At 43.7% G+C, this 25,574-nt stretch overlaps 1 protein-coding gene across 2 annotated transcripts in view; it reads left to right on the top strand.

Annotated features, from left to right (window-relative positions):
* LOC138948638 (signal transducer and activator of transcription 4-like) overlaps positions 1-24,594 on the top strand; it is a 54,745-nt gene extending 30,151 nt beyond the window's left edge. The window contains exons 15-18 of one of the 2 annotated variants that reach the window (XM_070320208.1): positions 12,621-12,699; positions 16,198-16,246; positions 18,578-18,794; positions 19,827-24,594. In XM_070320208.1, the coding sequence (XP_070176309.1) occupies positions 12,621-12,699; positions 16,198-16,246; positions 18,578-18,794; positions 19,827-20,429 (948 nt within the window). In that variant the 3' untranslated portion in view covers positions 20,430-24,594. Of the gene's footprint in view, positions 1-12,620; positions 12,700-16,197; positions 16,247-18,577; positions 18,795-19,823 lie in introns of both variants that reach the window. The other variant, XM_070320207.1, reaches the window with a different exon arrangement.
* Positions 24,595-25,574: the final 980 nt, after the last annotated feature.

Raw genomic sequence — 25,574 nt, 5'->3', positions numbered from 1 at the left:
TTACGTTGCAGGGCCGATAAGGCATATGCGCTACAGGGATTATCAACTTGCTACATATAATGCATGTGTATGTAATTATGTATTAATATATACATATATGTTTTGTATGATGTACAGTAATAAACAATGTCGGAAAAACGATAAAATAAACTGGCATCGTCAATTGCTGAAATAGCCTCTTAAATCCTGGTGAAAAAGATGATCGGCTCGCTTCTATCCAACGGGTTAAGGCTTTTCAGATATTAAGTTCCCATTAAATTACATATCTTATCCCAATTCACATATTGCAATTTACTTCAGTTTAGTGCTAGGACGCTGAAAACTACGCTCACCCTGGTAAGGGGGGGGGGGGAAGTAACCCTAAAAATAGAACGGCCTTGACGGTCACATGACAATGTCAGGTCAAGGCTACCTCCCAGCATGCTATGCGCACGCGTGCTCTCGCCGCCATGTTTGTAGTCATTCTACTCTTCAGCGACGTTGGTTGAGGACGTGTTTTGGTCTACGCTCGGGCTATTCTTTAGCCCACTGCTTTTTGGCAGTACCAACCCTGGTCACACGTCTGTATCTTAGCTTTTGGCTGAGATTGGGTGAGATTTTTCCAGTTTTTCTTGTTTAGTTACTTTCGTTTGCCATAAGTTAGTCTTTGTTTACGTTTTGACGTTCAAGACTTTCGCCAGTATGGCAGACAGTGGGAAGAAGAAATCTAGCGCTAGACAGGTAGGGACAGCAGAGTCCCCGTCTAAGAAGGCGGCGAAGAAAGCAAAGGTTTCGAAAACCACAGTTAGTTCGTTTTCAGTAGAAATTGATGACCCAAAGAGTCCTGTAATGCCGGCGTTGAAGCAAGAGTGCAAGACAGCGCCGGTTAAGCCTAGCACAGTGACGGAGAAGGACGATTTGTCCGCCATGTTTGCTTCCTTTAGCGATCAAATGCGTTGCATGTTTTCAGCGGAGTTAAAGTCGGCGAGTGCGCAGTTGCTCTCTCTCCATTCGGGAGCGGAAGAAGCAAGCGCGCGAGCGAGGGTTAAGGCAACCCCGTCAGCCACCGTTACGATCGCCGATGTTCACGCTGAACAAGATGGAAGTGCGTCCTCTCGCCGTGCATCTTCTGCCGGGATCGACAGCTTCACTAAAGGTACCGTAACTGTCCCACAGGGAATTACACGAGTGCATGCCTGGCCTGTTAAGGTTCCAGCGACGGCACAACGTAGTTTCCAACTTCCGCCCGGCGTCGGGCAGGAAGCTGTCAATAGACAGGCATCCGGTTGGGGAGTCACACTTCCGGTGCTTGCTCTTAGTACGGGAGATACGCAAGTGCATGCCTGGCCCGGTGGTGTTCCAGCGACGGCACAGCGGTCTCAACTTCCGCCATGGGAGCAGGAAGCCGTCAATAGACAGGTAGCTGGTCGGGGAGTCTCCCTTCCGATGCCTGCGCTTAGAACGGAAGACACGCAATCGTCGGTCTGGCCTGTTCAGGATCCAGTATTGGCACAGCATTCCACACTTCCGCTCGGGGGGCAGGAAGTATTCTCAAGAGCGGATGCAAGGGGAGGTTATACCTCACAAGCACCCTCACTTCCGGGGGATACCGCCTATGACGATGCAAGTCAATGTGGTGGCGAACTTCCGGAAGGAGAATCGGAATATGGGGATTCCGCTGTGGATGATGATACCAGTTTCCGGTTACCAGCCAAGCTACACCAAGCGGTAGCAATGGCAGCTCAGGTAGCTTCAAGGTATTTTGAGGAAGGAGTGGTGTCAGCAGCAAATGCGACGGCACCACCACCTTCAGCGGTTGGGGATTTCCGCTCACCACAGGAAGGGACACCAACTTTTAAATTTCGTGAATCTCCTTCAGTGGGTTATGAGATGTTTATGATCCTGGCTAAGCGTTCGTCGCACGGGTATGCGTCGTCTGATTCAGTGCCACTTCTAGCAGAGCACGGTCAGGCACCAGACTCGGCCAAGCCTTGGCTGTCTGACGCACATCGAGCCACTCACGTCTCACAGCAGGTGGGACGAAGGTTGACATTGAACGCTACCCCACACAATCTCATAGACTCCTACTCTACCACGCGCGACGCTCCCGGTAACACTGGAGTTGGCGACGCTCAGAGAAGACGGCTATAGCAGAGACAGATCTGTTCCTTATACAGAAGCCTCTCTCTTGGGTTTGGAGGAAACAGGGAGATACAACTTGGAGTTAGCGTCTCTGTCGGAGAAGCTGCTCAGGTCTCTCTCCCGTTCTATCGCCACGTCACTAGATCCGTTTGAATTTCGGAGTGACGCGAGTGTAAAGGACGTGACTACTCTGCTCGCTACTTTGGCTAAAGTCTCAGCAGAGCAAATGCGTCTTTCTGCTCAGCTTTACGCACATGCAGTGCATACGCGCAGGTTCGCGTTTCTGGCTGGTTCTAGAATTCAAGATAAAGCCACGCTGGAGGTTCTTAAGATTTCGCCTTTCACTGAGGGTTCCTTGCTAGGACAGCCGTCTCTCGACGCGCTCCAGAAGGAAACACAGGACAATCGGGACTTAGCGATTGCTAAGTTAGCTCAACACGGTTTCCCTAAGCCGCAGAGCAAAAGCTATGGACCGCCTAAACCTTCCGCCTCTTCGGCAAATAGGGGCAGGTCAACACACGCCAGCTCTTCTTCGAGGGGACGGGGAAGAGGCACGCTATACCCTAAGAAGAAGCCATCTTTCGGCAATTCAAGGGGGTCTGGACGGAAAGCACACCCCCCGAACCACTAACTCACGCACCCACCACGCCTTTGGTGGCAGGCGGCCTGTCTCGGGCTCTTGCACTTTGATTGCTAAAGGTAAACAGTCAGTGGATAGTGGGTATAGTGCGTTCGGGGTTCAGGCTACTCTGGAAGGAGGGAAAGGCTCTCTTAACCAGAGTTCCTCCGGTGTTCAAGTTTCCCGTCAAATTGGAGGCAAAAACGGCGATACAAGCAGAAATCTTGTCTCTACTTCAGAAGGATAAACGAAGTAACGGACCACAACTCCCCAGGATTTTATGGGAGAATTTTTGTGGTACCGAAGGCTTCAGGGGGCTGGCGCCCGGTTTTAGACTTGTCTTCTCTGAACAGATTTCTGAAACAAATCAAGTTCACAATGGAGACGCCAGCGTCAGTCAGAGACACACTCAGGCCGGGAGACTGGGTGACGTTGATCGATCTGACAGACGCATACTTTCACATCCTCATGCACCCATCAGACCGGAAATGGCTGAGATTTCGGTGGGGAGAGAGAGTGTTCCAATTCAAGGCTCTTCCCTTCGGCCTATCTCTTGCGCCTTGGATTTTCACGATGGTGGTACGCCAGCTGTGCGCCCTAGTCAGGCAGCAGGGCGTACGACTCAGGGCTTACCTCGACGACTGGCTTATCCTCAATCAGGATCGAGAAGCATGCAGTGCCCATACGCGGCTCATCCTGTGTCAGGCTCACGAGTTGGGTTTATCGGTAAACCAAGCCAAGTCGGAACTTACGCCATCCCAGACTTTCACGTACCTGGGAATGAGGTTCGATACGGTAGATTCGTCAGTCCGCCCCTCACAGAGGAGGATAGACAAACTGCAAAATCTAGTGAAATCTTTAGCGTCACAGAAGCAAGCTCCGGTCAAGGCGCTGGCATCAGTGCTTGGTCAAATGGAATCCATGGCCACACTTGTCCCTCTGGGGAGAGTGCACAAGAGGCCGTTTCAGGCAGCTTTGAGTTCGGTTTGGAACCCCTCCTCCCTGAGGGATGGCAGGTCTCGGTTCAGCTAGAAAGCTGGTTTCAGCAGACCACAGATCAGTGGGTAAAATCATGGGTCTCACAGGGAGTTCTCATCACTCCCCCTCCCCCAGAGGAGGATTTGTTCACAGACACTTCCCTATCAGGCTGGGGTGCTCATCTCTCTCACCACACAGCCTCAGGCCCGTGGACAACAGGCCAAGCCCTCTCACACATCAATGTTCTCGAGTTAGAGGCTGTAGCCCACGGTCCTCAGAGCTTTCTATCACTGGTGGCAGGCAAGCATGTTCGTCTTCATACAGACAATACAACAGTTGCAGCCTACATCAACAGGCAGGGCGGTTCTCGCTCTCACACACTGTCTCTCAAGGCATGCCAAATTCTGAAGTGGTGTCACCAGCATCAGATAAGGTTGTCAGCAAAACATCTGCCGGGGAAACTGAATGTTTTGGCAGACTCTCTCAGTCGATCCTCGAAAGTACTCCATACGGAGTGGACAATCACCCACCACGCTGCAGCGGCTATGGGTTCAGGTGGACAAACCAATGGTCGATCTTTTCGCAACCCAGTTTTCAAGGAGATTACCTGTGTTCATATCCCCGTTTCCAGACCCGGAAGCCTGGAAAGTGAATGCACTGGAAGTCGACTGGACAGGACTCACGGCTTACGCTTTCCCACCATTCCAACTTCTCGGAAAAGTGCTGAGGAAAGCAGAGTTGGAACAACCGTCCCTGGTTCTGGTCGCACCGATGTGGACGAGTCAGCACTGGTTTCCGGATCTCCTCCGCTTAGCAGAAGGTCCTCCCATTCCTCTAAACCTGGAAAAGGGAGAATTACTGCAACCACGCACCGGCATTCAGCACGAGAACCCACAGTCCCTGCTCCTTCACGCATGGAGACTGTGAGAAGATCCCTGCTCCGGTCGGGTGCCTCGGAAAGGACACTTGATTTGGTTCGTAAAGCGCACAGGAATTCTACGAGCTCAGTGTACGCTTCACATTGGACGGCTTGGGTTAAATGGTGTGCAGAGAATCAGGTCAATTCTGTATCCCCACGTTCTATGCAGGTAGCTAACCACTTGTCATGGTTAGCAGCTCAGGGCAGCTCCCCCTCGTCTCTTCGAGTCAGGCGTTCTGCTATTTCGGCTACGTTGAGGCAGTTAGGTCACAACATTAATCTCAGCGGTGTTATTGCTAATGTCCTAAAAGGTGCGTCAATAGGTTTTGCTAGAACCAGAGCCCCAGTTCCTGCATGGGATCTCTTTGTTCTAGAATTCTTAAGATCGCAAGATTTTGAACCATTGCAATCAGCTAGTCTAGCTAATCTTACTCGTAAGACACTTTTGCTCGTTCTTTTGGCCACCGCAAGAAGAGGTAGCGAAATTCACGCTCTCTCAGGCTCATCTAGAGACAGCTTTTGAAAAAGATGGTTCTATCACTTTACGTTTTAGGCCGGAATTTCTAGCCAAAAACCAAAAGCCTGATCAAATTTCCCCCATAATCAGAATACTTCCTCTTAACAAAATTCTGGCTCCAGGGGACCCCGATATGTCTAACTGCCCAGTTCAGGCTCTTACCAGTTATCTGTCTCACACGGAGCCTATCAGAGCTAAACAGCAGAAGCTGCTTTTTACATTTAGTCAAGTTTTGACTAAATGTTTTAACATAGAGGGGGAATCGAGACGAGGGTCGTGGTGTATGTGTGTGTGTGTGTCTGTCTGTCTGTCTGTCTGTCTGTCTGTGCGTGTGTGTGTGTGTAGAGCGATTCAGAGTAAACTACTGGACCGATCTTTATGAAATTTTACATGAGAGTTCCTGGGTATGATATCCCCAGACGTTTTTTTCTTTTTTTCGATAAATGTCTTTTATGACGTCATATCCGGCTTTTTGTAAAAGTTGAGACGGCACTGTCACACCTTCATTTTTCAATCAAATTAACGGTTCTGTTTCTCCTTTTACCTTTGTTAAGTGTTTCTTGTATAGAATATAGTCAATGTTTGTAAAGATTTTAGTCAAGCAGTATGTAAGAAATGTTAAGTCCTTTGTACTGGAAACTTACATTCTCCCAGTAAGGTCATATATTGTACTACGTTGCAAGCCCCTGGAGCAATTTTTAGTGCTTTTGTGAACAAGAAACAATTAACAAGTGGCTCTATCCCATCTCCCCCCTTTCCCCTATCCCATCTCCCCCCTTTCCCCGTCGCAATATAACCTTGAATGGTTGAAAACGACGTTAAACACCAAATAAAGAAAGAAAGATTGAAATTTTGGCCAAGCAATCTTCGACGAAGGCCGGACTTGGGACTTCGGTATTGCATTTCAGCATGAAAGCTTACAAATTAATTAACCCCTTCACTGCCCAGCACGTACTAGGTCGTGGTCATGTTTGGTTTGTCATACGCCCATACACGTACTAGGTACGTGGCATTTACATCAGCACTTTTCAGGACATTTGTGAAAACTAAATGGGAGTTAACCACTGTCCAACTTCTTGTAGGGGTTTAAACACAGTTCTTTCCCATTGACCGTTCAGATAAGTTAGTACCACGTGGTGAAAACTTTTTTAGAAGTTTTTTTTTTATCTACAGTATAACATTCAAAATGGCGGCCAAAAGTCGGACAGCAATACCAAAATGCTGTTATACTGTGGCAGTGAAGGGGTTAAGGCAGTAGGATACACCTGAAAGTACGCTGGAGTAGCCTCCCTTCCCGGATTTAGAACGCGTTTCGTGTCGTAACAGATTATCCACTTATTAGCCATATCCATATGCAAAATAATGAAATAAACATTAGGAAATGGCAGAAGTTTACAGCTATCGACATTCTCTATCAGTGCAATAAAAACAATCGTTAGAACTTGCATTTACGACATGTCGTGCGTGAGAACGTGTCAAACAAGCACTTCTTGCCTGGCTGAAGAACCATACGAGTCAATCTAAAACAGACAAGTAATGGAAAGCAGTCTGCGGATAAACATAACAAACTGCTGATGAAAAAGTGTGTTCGTCCCTGCTCTGGATAAAAGACATCGGACTGATGACAACGTGGCAGCGTTCACGCGAAAAGATTTTTTTCAGATTATCGCTTCTACATTTTATTGCACGTACTTGGGGCAGATCAGAATTTCACACTGGAAGATGACAAATTGGTCTTGTGAGTTGAGAACCACATGTTCTTTGCTGACAGAAATCACGATGGGACAAGATGCAGATTGTGTTGAAGAGATGTTTGCAGATTATCGCATCTACATTTTATTGCTCAGATCAATGCACGTAGTTGGGGTAGATCTGAATTTCGCAATGCCGGAAGACGACAAATCGGTCTTTTGAGTTGAGAACCACATGTTCTTTGGCGGCAGAAATCACTATGGGACAAGATGAGGATTGTGTTGAGGAGGTTAATACTGACTGACTTTAGATGAAGAGTTCCTAGACCTGGTTTTTGTAGAGAGGCATCATGATGATATCCTGTGTTTTTTTAACGTTCTTGGTGACAACGCGCCAGAATCGCACAAAGATCAAACTCTCGAAGAAAACAAGTTTATCGCTGAACATCGGAAATGTGAAAGTATTACTCTTCCTGTCTGATCAGTCTCCCCGTTAAATCTACAGGCTACATTATTTATCAGGTAACTTAGCCAACCGGAGTGTGTGTGTGTGTGTGTGTGTGTCAGTGAGTGTGTGTCAGTGTGTGTGTGTGTGTGTGTGTGTGTGTGTGTGTGTCAGTGTTACGGATGAATTTTTAGGTAAGTGTCTGTGTGTATAGAAAATATGCGTGTTCTGCTCTGTTTACTAACTAACTGTTACTCACACACAACACTCAAACAAAGCACAAAGACTAAACACTCTCAATGCCCTTTGCCCTCGCACCTGTAATGCAACATCAACACAATAATACAAATATGTTATTCCTCATGCATTCTACAAATCACTTGCATTCATATATAAGAAGAATAATATCTTAACACACGTCGGAGACTAACTGTCTCACGTTAGATGAAGTTCTTCGTTTCACACAGTTCCTCTAACGTTTAGGGTTCCTGCTTAACACAGTGTCACAGTTTACGCACATCACTTGTCACGTAATACTTAGTTGACGACGTCTACGTCTCACACAATCTTCTCGACGATTATGGTTCTTCGGTGGCAGTTCACACATTCAGTGACTCCACAAACTTATGATTATGTTCCTTCGGTGGCAGTTCACACATACAGTGACTCCACAAACTTAAACGGGTACATACCCGGGATCCATACCACCCACGACGAAATACCGCTCGTGGTGGCTATGGGGTGCGGCTCCACCAGTTCCCAGTACTCCAGCGCTGTTACAACCCTGCGCTCTCAATCAACGATACGTAGCGCTAAGGAGGGGATGCCCGTCTCTCTCTCTCCCGCTGTCGAGTGGTGCCATCCCTCACTCCGACCGGGGTGCTGTATCTTTACAGCATAGAACCACTCATGGTTCGTCCGCAACACAAGTCTTACGGTGTTCGACCTCAGTGTTCGGTGAGCAGCGTTATAGCCCAACGCTGAGACATCAGTCAAAACATGTCTGTCCTCTGCGACTGTCAGGCACGCTCTACTCTTCACACCCCACAAAGCTAACCTCTTTTTCTCCCATTGGCCACAGCAGCCAATGGAGGTACGCCTTACAAAAATAGGTCACGCAGTCAAGCCGTGATACTACAAGTATGGCAAGCCAATCTGTACACATTTGTTTAAACCATCCAATACTGAATTATGTACAAATCCATTTGTCACAGTCAGTGTGTGTGTGTGTGTGTGTGTGTGTGTGTGTGTGTGTGTGTGTGTGTGTGTGTGTGTGTGTGTGTGTGTGTGCCGGATTACCACCATTAACGCACCCTTTTGGACTTTTCTACGTAACCTTACTATGCCTGCTGTGACATTCACGAGGATTATTGTGATTCTTGGACAAGCGTGTGCCTGTGCTGGACTTGCAGGAAGACAAACGGCGTCGGAACGGTATACGTACGTGCTGCCAAGTGTGCACGCCCAGAGCGCAGTGTGAACCGAGAGTGAGTGTGTCATTGTGTGGAAGTTTTGCTTGATTGATTTATTCATGATTTAATTTGCTTTTGGGTTCAATAGAAAAATCTGTGTATGTTATACTTTGTATTTTGTGGTGTGATTCGCCCGAGTGCGAGACCCCCATCCCCGAACGCCTCTGTGGGTAGAATTGTATAATTGTGTGAGTAATGTGAGTGTGTAGATGAGAATGTGTAGATGAGAATGTGAAAGTTGCTTTGGACCCAGACACACACAGCAGACTTCAACGCAACAGCTAAGTTTCAGCCTGACAAAGAAATTCGAGTGACACAGCTAAGGGCTGTACTTGTTATTTCTCTATTAAAACATTATGTTTCAAGATCTTTAGGCCAATAAAAATAAATTGTCTGTTTCTAATAACATGGGTAAACAAAATAGGGTAGGTAGGTAGGGATTTTTTTTTTTTTTTTGCCAGGATAGAATTCTTGAAAATAACTAAATGACACAAAGAGACAAGACTCGCTATAGATAGATTTATAAACAAAAATTAAAAATGCGACAAAGGATATAAAAAGATTGTTTTACCTGGTCTGGAATCTTCAGTAGTAATTGCATAAAAAAGTCTGATATATCAATTATCATGTTAACTTTTTCTTAAAATGGGTGTGCTAAATCCTAGTCTGTTTGTTTTTAATGGACTAAGCAATCCTTGGACTGACAGAAAATATGTATTTTGAAAATGTCCAGTTGCTTAAAATTACTTATTTTTCTAATTGGAAGAGAATATGCACTCTTTTGTGTTCAAATGGGTAGGGGGCGGGGGTAGTAAAAGGATCACAGTTCAAGATTGTGCGCGACAAGAGGTGTGTTTCTTTTAACTGTGATAAAGAGCGAAAACTCAACTTGGTATCTAACACTATTTCTGAACACTGTAACCATTGTAACCACTTTAGCACTTTTGATTTATTTTTTCTGTCTTCCAAACTTTTAATTCAGCTTCAAAAATGAGAAAAAAAGGTGTTTTTTTAATTCAACAGTTAAATCACTATGTTGGATATTCTATTTTGCTTCCCTATTTATCTTCTTAAGTTTTTGATCATCTGATTACCTTGCTTTCCTATTTGTAAGATAATATGCACTCTTTTCTGAAAAATAGGTATGGGGTGGGGGTAATAAAAGCATCAAAGTTCAAGATTTTGCGCGACAAGAGGTGTGTTTCTTTTAACTGTGATGAAGAGGGATAACTGAACTTGGTATCTAACACTATTTCTGAACACTGTAACCACATTAGCACTTTTAATTTTTTTTCTGTCTTCCAAGCTTTAAATTCAGCTAATAAAATGAGTAAAAAGGGTGGTTTTTTTCTGAATTCAACAGTTAAATCACTATGTTGGATGTTCTATTTTGCTTCCCTATTTCTGTTCTGAAGTTTTTGATCATCTGACTACCTTGCTTTTCTATTTGGAAGATAATATGCACTCTTTTCTGAAAAATGGGTAGGGGGTGGGGGAAGTAAAAGCATCACAGTTCAAGATTTTGCACAACAAGAGGTGCGTTTCTTTTTACTGTGATGAAGAGGGATAACTCAACTTGGTATCTAACACTATTTTTGAACACTGTAACCAGTTTTGCACTTTTAATTTATTTATTTCTGTCTTCCAAGCTTTAAATTCAGCTAATAAAATGAGTAAAAAAGTGTTTTTTTTCTGAATTCACCAGTTAAATCACTATGTTGCATGTTCTATTTTGCTTCCCTATTTCTGTTCTTAAGTTTTGATCATCTGACTACCTTGCTTGTCTATTTGGAAGATATATGCACTCTTTTCTGAAAAATGAGTAGGGGGTGGGGGTAGTAAAAGCATCACAGTTCAAAATTTTGCGCGACAAGAGGTGTATTTCTTTTAAAATTTGTGAAGAGGGATAACCCAACTTGTTATTTAACACTATTTCTGAACACTGTAACCACTTTAACACTTTTAATTTATGTTTGACTGTGTTCCATGCTTCAAATTGGGCTTCAAAAATGGATACATAAGGTTTTTTTCTCCAAATTCACCTGCAAAATCACTATGTTTGATGTTCTATTTTGCTTCCCTATTCCTCTTCTTCAGTTTGTGATCATCCGATTGTTTTTTTGTTGACATATTCACAATACAATATCACAAATTCTTCAGTAGGGTTTGCGTGAAAAAATCTCATACCTAATGCTCAAACTTCAGTCGCTATCTCAAAATTTTGCGCGACAAGCTCTATTCATTTTGTTTTTTTCCTGATAAACAAAACACTGAACTAACATAAAAACAAACCTTTAAAACTGTCTAACCACTTTGAAATATGGCCTCAGGTGTATACTCCCGCCTTAATGACTTTGGTCATTAAAAATCTCAAAATTGTAATTAAAATTATTTTTTTATAAAACGATCCAAAATTACTTTTATTTTATTCTTTATCATGTTCTGATTCCAAAAACATATAGATATGTTATATTCGGATTAAAAACAAGCTCTGAAAATTAAAAATATAAAAATTATGATTAAAATTAAATTTTCGAAATCGTTTTAAAAACAATTTCATCTTATTCCTTGTCGGTTCCTGATTCCAAAAACATATAGATACGATATGTTTGGATTAAAAACACGCTCAGAAAGTTAAAACGAAGAGAGGTACAGTAAAGCGTGCTATGCAGCGCAGCGCAACCGCTACAGCGCTGAACAGGCTCGTCACTTTCACTGCCTTTTGCACTAGCGGCGGACTACGGTCATTGTGAAAAAATGCAGTGCGTTCACAGTTTCATTCTGTGAGTTCCACAGCTTGACTAAATGTAGTAATTTCGCCTTACGCGACTTGTTCCTATCTCTGAACAGGGCTAGGCATAAAGACATATCTAAGGTAACTCTTTCTAAATGGATCTCAACACTGATCAGACAGGCGTATGAGTGGTGGCACAGAAAGAAAGGGGGGGGGGGGGGCAGTCAGTTCTCCCTCTAACGTCGGCAAGGACGCACGAGGCAAGAGCCTGGGCATCCTCCTTAGCTGTGCTAAGATCAGGAAGATTATCTGAAGTCCTTGATTCTGCCTACTGGAGATCTGAGGATGTTTTTATCAACTTTTACCTGAGCGACATTTCCAGTGCGCGGCAGGACGGTACCAAGGCTCTACTAGCGATGGTAGCAGCAGGGCAATTGTTGCCTAGCTCATAGGTGAGCATCCCACCACCTTAATTAGCAATCTGCTATATGTGAATTGGGATAAGATATGTAATTTAATCGAAAATTTTAATAATAAATTTTCATTTGATTAATATACTTACCCAATTCACATTAGTGAAGTCCCTCCCGCCTGCCCCGCTTTAGTTCCCCTAAAAATAAGAGGGCGCTTCGAGCGAATGACTACAAACATGCAGGCGGCGAGAGCACGCGTGCGCATAGCATGCTGGGAGGTAGCCTTGACCTGACGTTGTCATGTGACCGTCAATGCCTTTCTATTTTTAGGGTTACTTCCCCCCCCTTACCTGAGGGTGAGCGTAGTTTTCAGCGTCCTAGCACTAAACTGAAGTAAATTGCTATCAGTATATATGTGAATTGGGTAAGTATATTAATCAAATGAAAATTTATATTATTAAAATTTTCGATTCATGCCTGAAAAACATTCAGGCGACAACTGATTGCATGGTTGCAATGATTGGTTGCTGGCTTCTTTCTTTCTTTATTTGGTGTTTAACGTCGTTTTCAACCATTCAAGGTTATATCGCGACGGGGTTGCTGGCTTGATTGATTACTTGATTGATTCACAACCAAAGCACATTAATGATTGGCAGGTGGTTGGTTGATTGATTGATTGATTGACTCACTGATTGACTGGTTGATTTCCAGGCCAACGTTTGTAAAGTGCTGCTTGGTAAAAATGTGACCGTCAGTGACGTGAAAAAGGAGTACCCCCGACAACCAACAAGTAAGTGCAATTGTGACTTTATTAAAGAGAATTTCTTCCATATTCCATATATTTTCATATGCCTGCACTCACTTTTTGACTCACATGCGAAGCAAAAGTGAGTCTATGTACTCACCCGAGTCGTCCGTCCGTCCGTCCCCCCCGTCCGGACGTCCATCCCGACGTCCGTCCGGAAAACTTTAACGTTGGATATTTCTTGGACAGTATTCAGTCTATCAGTACCAAATTTGGCAAGATGGTGTATGATGACAAGGCCCCAAAAAACATACATAGCATCTTGACCTTGCTTCAAGGTCAAGGTCGCAGGGGCCATAAATGTTGTCTAAAAAACAGCTATTTTTCACATTTTTCCCATTTTCTCTGAAGTTTTTGAGATTCAATACCTCATCTATATATGATATATAGGGCAAAGTAAGTCCCATCTTTTGATACCAGTTTGGTTTACCTTGCTTCAAGGTCAAGGTCACAGGAGCTCTTCAAAGTTGGATTGTATACATATTTTGAAGTGACCTTGACCCTGAACTATGGAAGATAACTGTTTCAAACTTAAAAATTATGTGGGGCACATGTTATGCTTTCATCATGAGACACATTTGGTCACATATGATCAAGGTCAAGGTCACTTTGACCCTTATGAAATGTGACCAAAATAAGGTAGTGAACCACTAAAAGTGACCATATCTCATGGTAGAAAGAGCCAATAAGCACCATTGTACTTCCTATGTCTTGAATTAACAGCTTTGTGTTGCATGACCTTGGATGACCTTGACCTTGGGTCAAGGTCACATGTATTTTGGTAGGAAAAATGTGTAAAGCAGTTCTTAGTGTATGTCATTGCTGGGTTTAGTTATTTGACCTTGACCCTGAAGGTCAAGGTCATGTAAAGGTCAAGGTCAAGCATGTGAGTCGTATGGGCTTTGCCCTTCTTGTTTATTGGGGTAATGTTCTCTGGAGCTGGGTACCAAACTGTGACATGGGAGTAAAACATAGAACTACTGTAACTTCAAATTCATCAACAATGTGTTCACATGATCTTCAGGACATTGTGAGCATAAAAATGCAAAAATAAAGCTATTTTGTGAACTGGAAAAAAATATTACCATTAGCGCAGCAATGAATGGTTGAAGTAACTTCGTAACATGAGCAACGCGGCAGGCTGAGATAAGAAATGAAACTTCAAACAGTCTGCTAGTGGCGACATTACCACGCAACGGTACAACGGGTGCATAGATATCCTTCCGCAAGAATGCTGTGTAGTTTACAGGGGTGGGACTTTTCCGCGAATCCGCAGATTTCCGATGACACAACTTACGAATTCCGCTGGAGTAATCTATTTTTTCGCGTCCCATTTCATGACAGTATAAAAATGTATAACTTGTTGACTGAATGATATAGAGAGAAATGAAGATGGAACAGAACACTGGAGGCTTGAGAGTTAAATTGTGTTGACTGAAAACTCCTGATAACCAAAGTCATGTTGAGCCTCAATGCATTGGGGCATCACTTGGATCATACTATTGCCAGAATTGGATTATGGATACATGGTTCATTACGTAAATGCACCATTACAATGTTACCATTGTTGTGGGAAAGTGTTTTTTTATGTTTGGGGGGGGGGGGGGGGGGGGGGGGGGGGGAGGTGAGGAGAATGTCTTTTTTATCTGATCCAAACGAGTTGAATTTTAGTCTCAAAATGCGGCAGATTGCACAGATTTTAATACAGTACCATTTAAAACAAAATCGGGGGAGCATGCCCCCGAACCCCCCTGGAAAAAAGGGATTTCCTCTTTTTTCATCACAAGAGAGTCCCACCCCTGAGTTTAGTACAAAAGAAGTTGGCTACCAAATCATTTTGATTGAAATAACAAGACAAGCAACGATAACTTCGTAACAGGTAAAAGGGGAAACCAAATATCTGCTTTTTTTCTTGCGTTCTACACGCCGACGCGTGTTACGAAGTGTGGTAAAGTAGTGACAGCGTTTGTGATGAGTAGGTCTGTGTTGTGCAAATGAAGTTTGGGCTGCTGTTAAACGACACGTTACGAAGTTGACCACATACAACTATGGTTAATATTTTAGATTGTGTTGATCTTCTGTAAACAGTACTCATTCTACTGAACATGCATGCATTTATGATAAGTTATGAACTGTTCATGGGCTTTTTTGTGTTTCTTTCATTCCGCACGACAGAGTTATTGCTTCATCCAACAGCATGTCACAAATTATACCCGCCATTTTGGCATCTCAATTTGATGTATTCGCCCAAATTACGAATACACAAAACTTTATTTTTGTAATAAAAATATCATTTAAAAGCTTTAACATCATCAAGCCAAATTCAGACACACACAAAGAAGCGTACTAACAAATACAACTGTCAAACTTATTATTTCAATCCAATGACCTTCTGTGGTAGTACCATGCAACTCCAGAGAACAACCCATGGACAGTTTAATTCCTTCGTGTATTATAAACAGCTGTGCATTTGTGCACCACAACTGCAGTGGCGGGGCGGGGATGTAGCTCAGTCAGGGCGGGGATGTAGCCCAGTCAGGGCAGGGATGTAGCTCAGTCAGGGCGGGGATGTAGCTCAGTCAGGGCGGGGATGTAGCCCAGTCAGGGCGGGGATGTAGCTCAGTCAGGGCGGGGATGTAGCCCAGTCAGGGCAGGGATGTAGCTCAGTCAGGGCGGGGATGTAGCCCAGTCAGGGCGGGGATGTAGCTCAGTCAGGGCGGGGATGTAGCCCAGTCAGGGCGGGGATGTAGCCCAGTCAGGGCGGGGATGTAGCCCAGTCAGGGCGGGGATGTAGCCCAGTCAGGGCGGGGATGTAGCTCAGTCAGGGCGGGGATGTAGCCCAGTCAGGGCGGGGATGTAGCTCAGTCAGGGCGGGGATGTAGCTCAGTCGGTAGCGCGCTGGATTTGTATCCAGTTGGCCGCTGTCAGCGTGAGTTCGTCCCCACGTTCGGCGAGAGATTTATTTCTCAGAGTCAACTTTGTGTGCAGACTCTCCTCGGTGTCCGAACACCCCCGTGTGTACACGCAAGCACAAGACCAAGTGCGCACGAAAAAGATCCTGTAATCCATGTCAGAGTTTGGTGGGTTATAGAAACACGAAAATACCCAGCATGCTTCCTCCGAAAACGGCGTATGGCTGCCTAAATGGCGTGGAAAAAACGGTCATACACGTAAAAGCCGTGGGAGTTTCACCCCATGAACAAACAAACTGCAGATTTACGTGGGCATGCAGTGATGTTGCTAGGAAATATTTTATTGGGTAAAGTTGCTGAAATGACCATATAGTTCAATTAAGATATCTAGTTTTACTCTTTTCTCTCTCTCTATCTCTCTCTCTCTCTCTCTCTCTTTCTTAGTATGTTTAGCTCTGTTTTGTCTGTATATGTTTTTCCGACTAGACTGTCTGGACAGGAAAAAGCAAACAACTATAATGAAAATGGTTAAAATACTCTATGATCAAGTGTGTGTGTGTTTGTGTTTCAGAAAGAGTAAATTCCATGGAGCGCTATAAAAAATTCTGCCTGGATGTTGAGTGAGTATTTGAATAATACTATTGCTCGTTTGTGTTTGCCTGAAACAAATGTTTTTGTGGTTTTTTTTCTTCATATCTAGCTGTCAACGCACATTTCAATATATTGATAAGAACTGAACAAGTTAGTCAAAAGTATACTTTATGTAATTTGTATTTTGCCTTGCATTAAGTGATTAACAGGTGAATAAATCTGTTTGGTTTGAATGGGTTGTGAAAAAGTGTCAATACTCTTGACGTTATTGAGTCAAGCTTTCCCAGATCCAACGTGACAAATGCCAGTCACAAGCGAGGGGTATTTCTGAAATACGTGCACAAGGAGCACGTGTGGAAAGTTTGCCTCACTAAAAGCTTCTTCTTCTTCTGCGTTCGTGGGCTGAAACTCCCACGTACACTCGTGTTTTTTGCACGAGTGGAATTTTATGTGTATGACCGTTTTTTACCCCGCCATTTAGGCAACCATACGCCGTTTTCGGAGGAAGCATGCTGGGTATTTTCGTGTTTCTATAACCCACCGAACTCTGACATGGATTACAGGTTCTTTTTCGTGCGCACTTGGTCTTGTGGTTGCGTGTACACACGGGGGTGTTCGGACACCGAGGAGAGTCTGCACACAAAGTTGACTCTGAGAAATAAATCTCTCGCCGAACGTGGGGACGAACTCACGCTGACAGCGGCCAACTGGATACAAATCCAGCGCGCTACCGACTGAGCTACATCCCCGCTCTACTAAAAGCAAAAGTATACATTCACACTTTCACAACCCATACAAACCCAAAAGAGGTATTTCCAGAGTTTGTCTATTTTCTTGCACAACCAGTTGTGTTGCACTGCATTACATTGCATTGCATTCCATTACAACCTATTGCATTGCATTGCTTGACCTTGCTTAGCTAGCTTGCACTGCATTACGGACATTGCATTGCATTCCATTACAACCTATTGCATTGCATTGCTTGACCTTGCTTAGCTAGCTTGCACTGCATTACGGACATTGCATTGCATTCCATTACAACCTATTGCATTGCATTGCTTGACCTTGCTTAGCTAGCTTGCACTGCATTACGGACATTGCATTGCATTCCATTACAACCTATTGCATTGCATTGCTTGACCTTGCTTAGCTAGCTTGCACTGCATTACGGACATTGCCTTGCATTCCATTACAACCTATTGCACTGCATTACGGACATTGCATTGCATTCCATTACAACCTATTGCATTGCATTACTTGACCTTGCTTAGCTAGCTTGCACTGCATTACAAACATTGCATTGCATTCCATTACAACCTATTGCATTGCATTCCATTACAACCTATTGCATTGCATTCCATTACAACCTATTGCATTGCATTGCATTCCATTACAACCTATAGCATTGCATTCCATTCCATTACAACCTATTGCATTGTATTGCATTCCATTACAACCTATTGCATTGCATTGCTTGACCTTGCTTAGCTAGCTTGCACTGCATTACGAACATTGCATTGCATTCCATTACAAGCTATCGCATTGCATTGCATTCTATTACAACCTATTACATTGCATTGCATTCCATTACAACATATTGCATTGCATTACTTGACCTTGCTTGGCTAGCTTGCACTGCATTATGAACATTGCATTGCATTCCATTACAACCTATTGCAATTTGCATTGCTTGATCTTGCTTAGCTAGCTTGCACTGCATCACATTGCTTAGCTAGCTTGCACTGCATTACGAACATTGCATTGCATTCCATTACAACCTATTGCATTGCATTGCTTGACCTTGCTTAGCTAGCTTGCACTGCATCACATTGCTTAGCTAGCTTGCACTGCATTACAAAAATTGCATTGCATTCCATTATAACATATTACATTGCATTGCTTGACCTTGCTTAGCTAGGTTGCACTGCATTACAAACATTGCATTGCATTCCATTATAACATATTACATTGCATTGCATGACCTTGCTTAGCTAGCTTGCACTGCATTACAAACATTGCATTGCATTCCATTATAACATATTACATTGCATTGCATGACCTTGCTTAGCTAGCTTGCACTGCATTATATTGCATTGCATTCCATTACAACATATTGCATTGCATTGCTTGCATGACCTTGCTTAGCTAGCTTGCACTGCCTTACAAATTGTATTAGTTGTATTATATCGTGTTGTGTTTTGATTGAACTTGTAAAGCGCTTGGAGCTGTGGAGATCGAAGCGCATCTATAAATGTTCCATTAGTATTATTTATTATTACTTGTAGTCCAAATTTTGACGTCTTCTGTGGATATGCTTGCAATGAAAACCCATTCTTACTACCACCTGTTATGACCTCAAGGTCTGACCAGCAGGAGCCTCAGGCAGAGAATCACAGACCGGGGCAGGAGGGCAGCGCGTCATCACCCAACATACCCCTCACAGTACCTGCGGAACTGACCACAAACCAGCATGGCGGTGAACAGTTTCCGACCACTGAGAGGGCCCAGGATGACAATATGGATGAGGCGAAGGACCAAGACCAAACATTGGCTCAGCAAGCTGCAGTGACGAACCAGGTATGTGTTTGTGTGTGTGGGTGTGTGTGTGTGTGGGTGGGTGTGTGGGTGTGGTGTGTGTGTGTGTGTGTGTGGGTGTGTGTGTGGGTGTGGGTGTGTGTGTGGGTGTGTGTGTGTGTGTGTGTGGTGTGTGTGTGTGTGTGTGTGTGTGGGTGTGTGTGTGTGTGAAAATGGAATACCCTACTTTCAGGACTATAAGGCGCATCGTTATATAGGGCGCAACCCCCACTTTTGAGGTAAAATTGAGAAAAAACATTACATTAGGCGCTTCCAGTCTATAAGCCGCACATCAAAGGAAGAATACAGAGTGCAAATATTTGTGTCAGTGTGTGATAGCTGGGTGGCCTTGTTTACAGACAGGACCTTCTACCCCGGGGGTCAATGACCCAGTTTTAGCTATGAGAAGTGGTTCCCCTTTCATATATCTGAGAGAGGAAACTTTCCCTGCACCGGGGTCAATGACCGAGTTTTATCTATGATCTATGAGACTAGGGTCGGTCTCCTTTCATGTCTGAGAAGAAACACTAGTATGCGGTGAGATCATAGGCAGGTCCTTTGTGACAGCTGGGTGGCCTTGTTTACAGACAGGACCTTCTTCCCCGGGGTCAATGACCCAGTTTATCTATGGGGGTCGGTCTTTTTGATGTCTTGAGAGGAAACTTGGCCAGGGTAGCACCCCCTGCACCGGGGTCAGTGACCCAGTTTAACCTATGGGGCGGTCTCTTTGATGTCTTGAGAAAACACTTGGCCAGGATAGTACCAGTAGCTGAGACATGCAATATCACACGTTGTTTGACTGGTACTCAGGCGTACGTATCTTTGATGTCTGAGATGAAACTTGGCCAGGGATTTCTATTTTAACAACACATAGGGCGCTTCCCTTCAATAAGCCGCAGGGGTCAAGATTGAGAAAAAAGGGTGTTCTGCTGTATGAATGCTTTATTATCTGCACAATACACAAACTTGTGCGCATGCTGGCAACATGGAGAGAGAGCGTATTTCACTGTGTTTCTACTCATTTGTTCTCAGCAGGTGCCATGGCCAGACCACACTATGAACACACAGCCACATCCGCTGGATCAGCTGCACGATGTCTCTCTTGCCGCCCCAGGAGTTTGTACCGGAAGCCCTGGCATTTCTACAACTTTTCAGAACGCAGTTTCACCCAACTCAGCGATGTCGTCCACGCACGACATTTCCTTTACCGCTCAAGCCACCATGAGCCCAGGAGGGGTTGGTATGGGTAGTCCCGACATTTCTACACCATCATCCATCACTTCTTCGCATCTCCCCACCCCAGATTCTATGAGTAGCCCTGGCATTTTTCCAGCTTACCCGAACGTAGCAGGGTTGCCTGATGACAGGTCCCCTTTTCTGACATTTCCAGACCAGGCGATGGCGTCTTTTGGAGATGGTTCTGGAACTCCAATGTCTTTCTCTGCTCCATCGGACCCCTCTGGCATGTCTGGTTGTCCGCAAGGTCTGTTGAATACGGCTGCACCCAATCCACTGATGGGCCTGGGCGATCCTATCATGAGCGCCGCTTGTGGGGCACAGTCACCGATGCCACACTTTGGGGAAGAAGAGTTCATTCCCTTTGACAGTGGAGACCTTGACTCGCACCTTTATATATGAATTTTTGAGAAGAGTCATCAGCAGTTGCTCATGATGAAGGATATTGTATGCTCTTATTATTTGTACACGCCTGGACAGACTTGTAATATAGTGTATACAGACCCAGGAACCCATACAATTTTGCTGTATTTTGTACGCATGATCGTCCAGAATACGAGCAGTTAACGGTCAGTGGAAAAAAATACGAGAAAAATTCCTGGACTAGTTTTTGTCACAAGCACATACCAAAGCCGATCCAATATTGTGATACATGATTACAGTTTTTGTCAGTTAACATTGAAAGAAGCTAACTGTGGCTTCTTTCAATGTTAACTTCCTTGTGGGTCCCGGGAAACCCAATTCAAATGGTTAGGGAGGCCAAGGACCCCCTCATCGAAACTTTAGAGGGTCCCAGTAGGGTGTGACATGGATACCGACCAGTGTTTGTCCAGGCTTCTGAACGTGTAAACTGCATGGTGATACACTATAATCAAGATGTGTTGTTTCCTACTTTTATCTGTGACACACATTCACGTGTATGAGATGAAGGAAAGAGGTTCTTGGAAGCTGAAATTGATGATTCTGTACTCTTGTCTGAAATTGTAGTGAAGATGGTAAAAAGAAGATTTTCAGGTAATAAGCTATTATCTTCATATTACCGAAGCAACAAATTAAATGATAAAAATATCTGTGATTGTCACACTATATATGTTTAGTTAATGCCAATCAAATCCAACCCAGATTGACTGTAATCATCTTTGGATAAAGCACATCCGTTCTTCTGTTGTTTCCTTACATTTTTGTTTTCTCTCAACTCATGCATCACCAAATGTTCTTCAGGATCGTTGTTTGCAAGATTTATTTTACTCCACTTTAATTTCACATCAAAAAAAGTTTGTATGAGTGAGAAAGTGTTGGTCTTCTTTATCCGACAATGATTTCCTAAATATTGATGTCCGTATAACTACCGGCACAGTTGGCCAAGTGGTAAGGCGTCCGCCCCGTGATCGGGAGGTCGTGGGTTCGAACCCCGGCCGGGTCATACCTAAGACTTTAAAATTGGCAATCTAGTGGCTGCTCCGCCTGGCGTCTGGCATTATGGGGTTAGTGCTAGGACTGATTGGTCCGGTGTCAGAATAATGTGACTGGGTGAGACATGAAGCCTGTGCTGCGACTTCTGTCTTGTGTGTGGCGCATGTTGTATGTCAAAGCAGCACCGCCCTGATATGGCCCTTCGTGGTCGGCTGGGCGTTAAGCAAAAACAAACAAACAAACATGTCCGTATGACTCAGTCATGTGTCAGTTGATAAATGATAATGAGATGAAAATGTGATCTGATTTCTGAGTCTCAAGTGAATACAAATCTTGAGAAGTATTTTATTGATTGTTTGGCAGGTTGGAGCTACAAACCTGAATTACCAGCTGTCCTCTTTGTAAAGTGTTAAATGTTGAGAATTCTACCGGGTGTCACTCAGATATATATATATATAAGAATAAGAATAAGAATAAGAATACTTTATTATCTCATAGAGAAATTCAGGCGTGGTACATAACAATAATACAAACAGGACATTGTTTTTACATAAGACATATAGCACTATATAACAGGGCAGGTTATAAACACACCTCCCTCATACCTTTCTGACCATTCCTTGCATTGTGCTTACGCATTCAGTCATGAACACATCCATGTCTCACTTACACATCGCACACATGGACATTCTTATACGCTCAACTTACCCATTCACACAAGGACATTCGACCACGCTCCACTTACACATTCTTATACGCTCCACTTACACATTCACACATGGGCATTCTTATATGCTCCACTTACACATTCCCACATATGCATGCTTCTGTGAAGAGGTTAATTAAAACCTGGATATGCTGTGTAAATAGACTCATTCTTGTGCTCATTTTATTGTTTGGCAGGGTATGCTGCAAAAGATATGATATATGTTATTTAAAAGGTTATATGCTGCAAAGTGATTTGTTTTTGGAAGGACATATTGTTTCTTCTGTTTAATGTACATTAAGGCTGTTCTGAAAGTCCTCAGAATCTCATATTGTCGGACAGCTCATCGTTAATTTGATCGCGCTGTACGTTTTCTTGAAGGAGTTCATGAATAATGATAAGCCGATTCCAGGTTGCATGACTGTACAATATTAATATACTGTATAATTATGTAATAATTTTTGTAATTCACATGGGCTTCCTTTTATGTTTCTCCCCCTGCTGTGAGAAAGTGTCAGCTCAGTCAGTGGTACTACTATTTAAGGTGTCTAATTAATGTGTTCAACAAGTGTAGTTACAGGTATTAAGAGCTATCATCTGCAAGAGCAGGATCAAGAGCAATATATAATTTAAATGTACCTTATCTAGGGCGAACTGTCACCAGTGTACATTTTGTGTGGAAGAGAAGACTAAAACAGAGCTGGTACAGTGGTTACCTCCCTTTTGAGACCTCCACAAATCTGAAAAAATCAAGTCTTAAAAAGGAGGGAGTTTTAAAATGGGGGTAAATTTACAAAGACTGAACAAAAAGTCCCAGAAAAGAGGGTCTTATAAAGAGAGGAGTCTTATAAATTGGGGGATCTGAAGTTAAAAGGGGGGCCGGTACATTCCACTGTAATCTTAATTTGCATTTCGTTTTGGTAAATAAGAGTAAAGCAGTTCTAACTCTGTTTTTATTGTCCAGTCTAGTGTTTGTAGTTTATGTTGCCGATCGATTTGTGTTTTGTGTCAATTCATTTTTTCTTTGAACTAAGTGCTGGAATACACTAAAACCTTAATTCCAGCCCAGCTGACAGCTTCTCTGATTCACCCGTATCAAAGAAATGACACCCATGCACTCGAAACTTCCCCGCTTCCCCTGAGATACAGAGTCAGGTAGGCGGCACATTGTGTAATACCACCTGCAGGCTACCCGCCCGGAGCCTAGTGTTCCTCGGACACAAGCGGTCGGTCGATCTATTTAAAAGAAATTAGGGAACTTGCTTCACTGGACAGTTAATTGCTTGCAGCTGTTGTAAGATAGTCACAGGTGCACGCCTGTGTGTGTGTGTGTGTTTGCATGACTGTCTGTATGGGGAGATTTATATAGCGCTTGACGTTCTCTAAGCGCTTTAAATATTAATTTCTGCCGTGTGAGATGGAATTTTTTACACAATATATCACGCATTCACATCAGCCAGCAAACCTCAAGCCTATTAGGGCGAGCATTCACCTTTCACGGCCTTTATTCCAAGTCACACGGGTATTTGGTGGACATTTTTATCTATGCCTATACAATTTTGCCAGGAAAGACCCTTTTGTCAATCGTGGGATCTTTAACGTGCACACCCCAATGTAGTGTACCCGAAGGGACTTCGGTTTTTCGTCTCATCCGAAAGACTAGCACTTGAACCCACCACCTAGGTTAGGACAGGGGGGGGGGGGGGGGGGGATTGCTAACGTCCTGACCCAGGGTCGAACTCGCAACCTCTCGCTTCCGAGGCAAGTGCGTTTACCACTCGGCCACCCAGACCAGTCTATTGGTGTCTGTTTGTGTATTTCAGTGTCATGTGTGCTCATGTCTGTGTGTTTGAGCATTTTGATACATGTATGACTGTCGAAAGACATGCATGCACAAACATGACTTCATCAGGATTATAACTCGGTATTCAGCCTGTTTCAGACTAGAAAACCTGTATGCATATCTCTATAGTTTTGGAAAAAGACACTGGGTGCAAGAGAGTTCGTTGTTAAAAAAAGTCTTTCAATTTTTCTGTATCATTCATATGACAATTATTCAACAGCATCATGGTGTGTATATATATTATACTAGAATGAATACCCGCTTCGCCGGGTAGCCGGCTTCGCCGGGAAGAAGTACTTAGAGCTTCGCCGGGTCCGAACAATGGACCCGCCAAGCTTAGGTCCCTCCCAGATTCGTGGATTGGGAACAGCACGAAAATGATTCAGTGGCCATAATGCCATTCCTGACCATATCGAGTCCCATCCTTGTCGACGAATGTAACCGTGTTAATCACCTTTGGAGGCGAACTCCACTCAAACAGGACTGAGCAAGTTAGGGCTTCTCAAAGGAAGGCCAGTACATAAAATTACACAAAAGCCGCCAGACCACATCACAAACAGAACTGAACAATGCACAGGTGTTGCTCATATAGAGAGAGAGACACACACACACACACACACAAAAACACAGAGAAGCCGTATGTATAGAGAGATAGATGACAGTGTATTTTTCGCGTGGCTGTAAATTGATTCGACCTTTGCACTTTTACAGTGAGGATAATTTACGGGTCCAATTTACGTTCTGTACACTGCGTTGACCTTCTAAAAATAGTAACAGTAACAGAACGCCGGGAATATCCGAAGACGCTCAGCGCAGTGGACAGCGCAGTGACATTCTAAAAATAGTAGTAAGCTGAGGTGGAACCAAAATAGCTGAGGTGGAACCAAAATCGGTTCCGCGCTGAGAGCACGTGTTGAAATATCGACCAGGTTGTGTCGTGTCCCGGGTCTACCTGAATATGCCCACCAAATTTGAAGCAGATCCATCGAGAACTTTGGCCGTGCATGGCGAATACACAAATACACAAACACACAAATACACAGACAGATACACAAACACACAGACAAACAGACACAAGTCATATATATATATAGATGCATGACTTTTAAAGGGTTTATGAAAATCCGTGTTCTTGTTTTTGTTGCATACATTGTGTGTTTTTTTAAAACTTTTTCTCTTCTAATATATATACTGAATAAATCTGATGAAATGCATACATTTTTCTTTGATTCTCACTGTGGTAAAAAAAAAAGTTGATCAAAGGATGTGTGTGTGAGTGTGCGTGTGTGTGTGTGTGTGTGCAATTTATTGCAGAATGACCAAGGTCTTAAGATGCACATGCCACAGTGGTGACACTGGGGTGGAATTTTGATTTTGTCACCGAGTCTCAATATAAAGATGACCCGGGCTGTGTGCGGCCCGGCCCAGATTCAAACCCTTGACCTTCGGATCACAAGTCCTACTGGGCACCAAAATGACTTAATTGAAACAACCGATTTATTTACACTCATAGCCAACTGTAAGCAGAGATAAGTCACACACTGGCGTAAAGACTCGGACACAGAGACCGATTTAAAATATACTG

The sequence above is a fragment of the Littorina saxatilis genome, linkage group LG15 (assembly GCF_037325665.1).
Source record: "Littorina saxatilis isolate snail1 linkage group LG15, US_GU_Lsax_2.0, whole genome shotgun sequence".
NCBI lineage: Eukaryota > Metazoa > Mollusca > Gastropoda > Littorinimorpha > Littorinidae > Littorina > Littorina saxatilis.
This window is presented reverse-complemented; position numbering and strand designations above follow the sequence as displayed.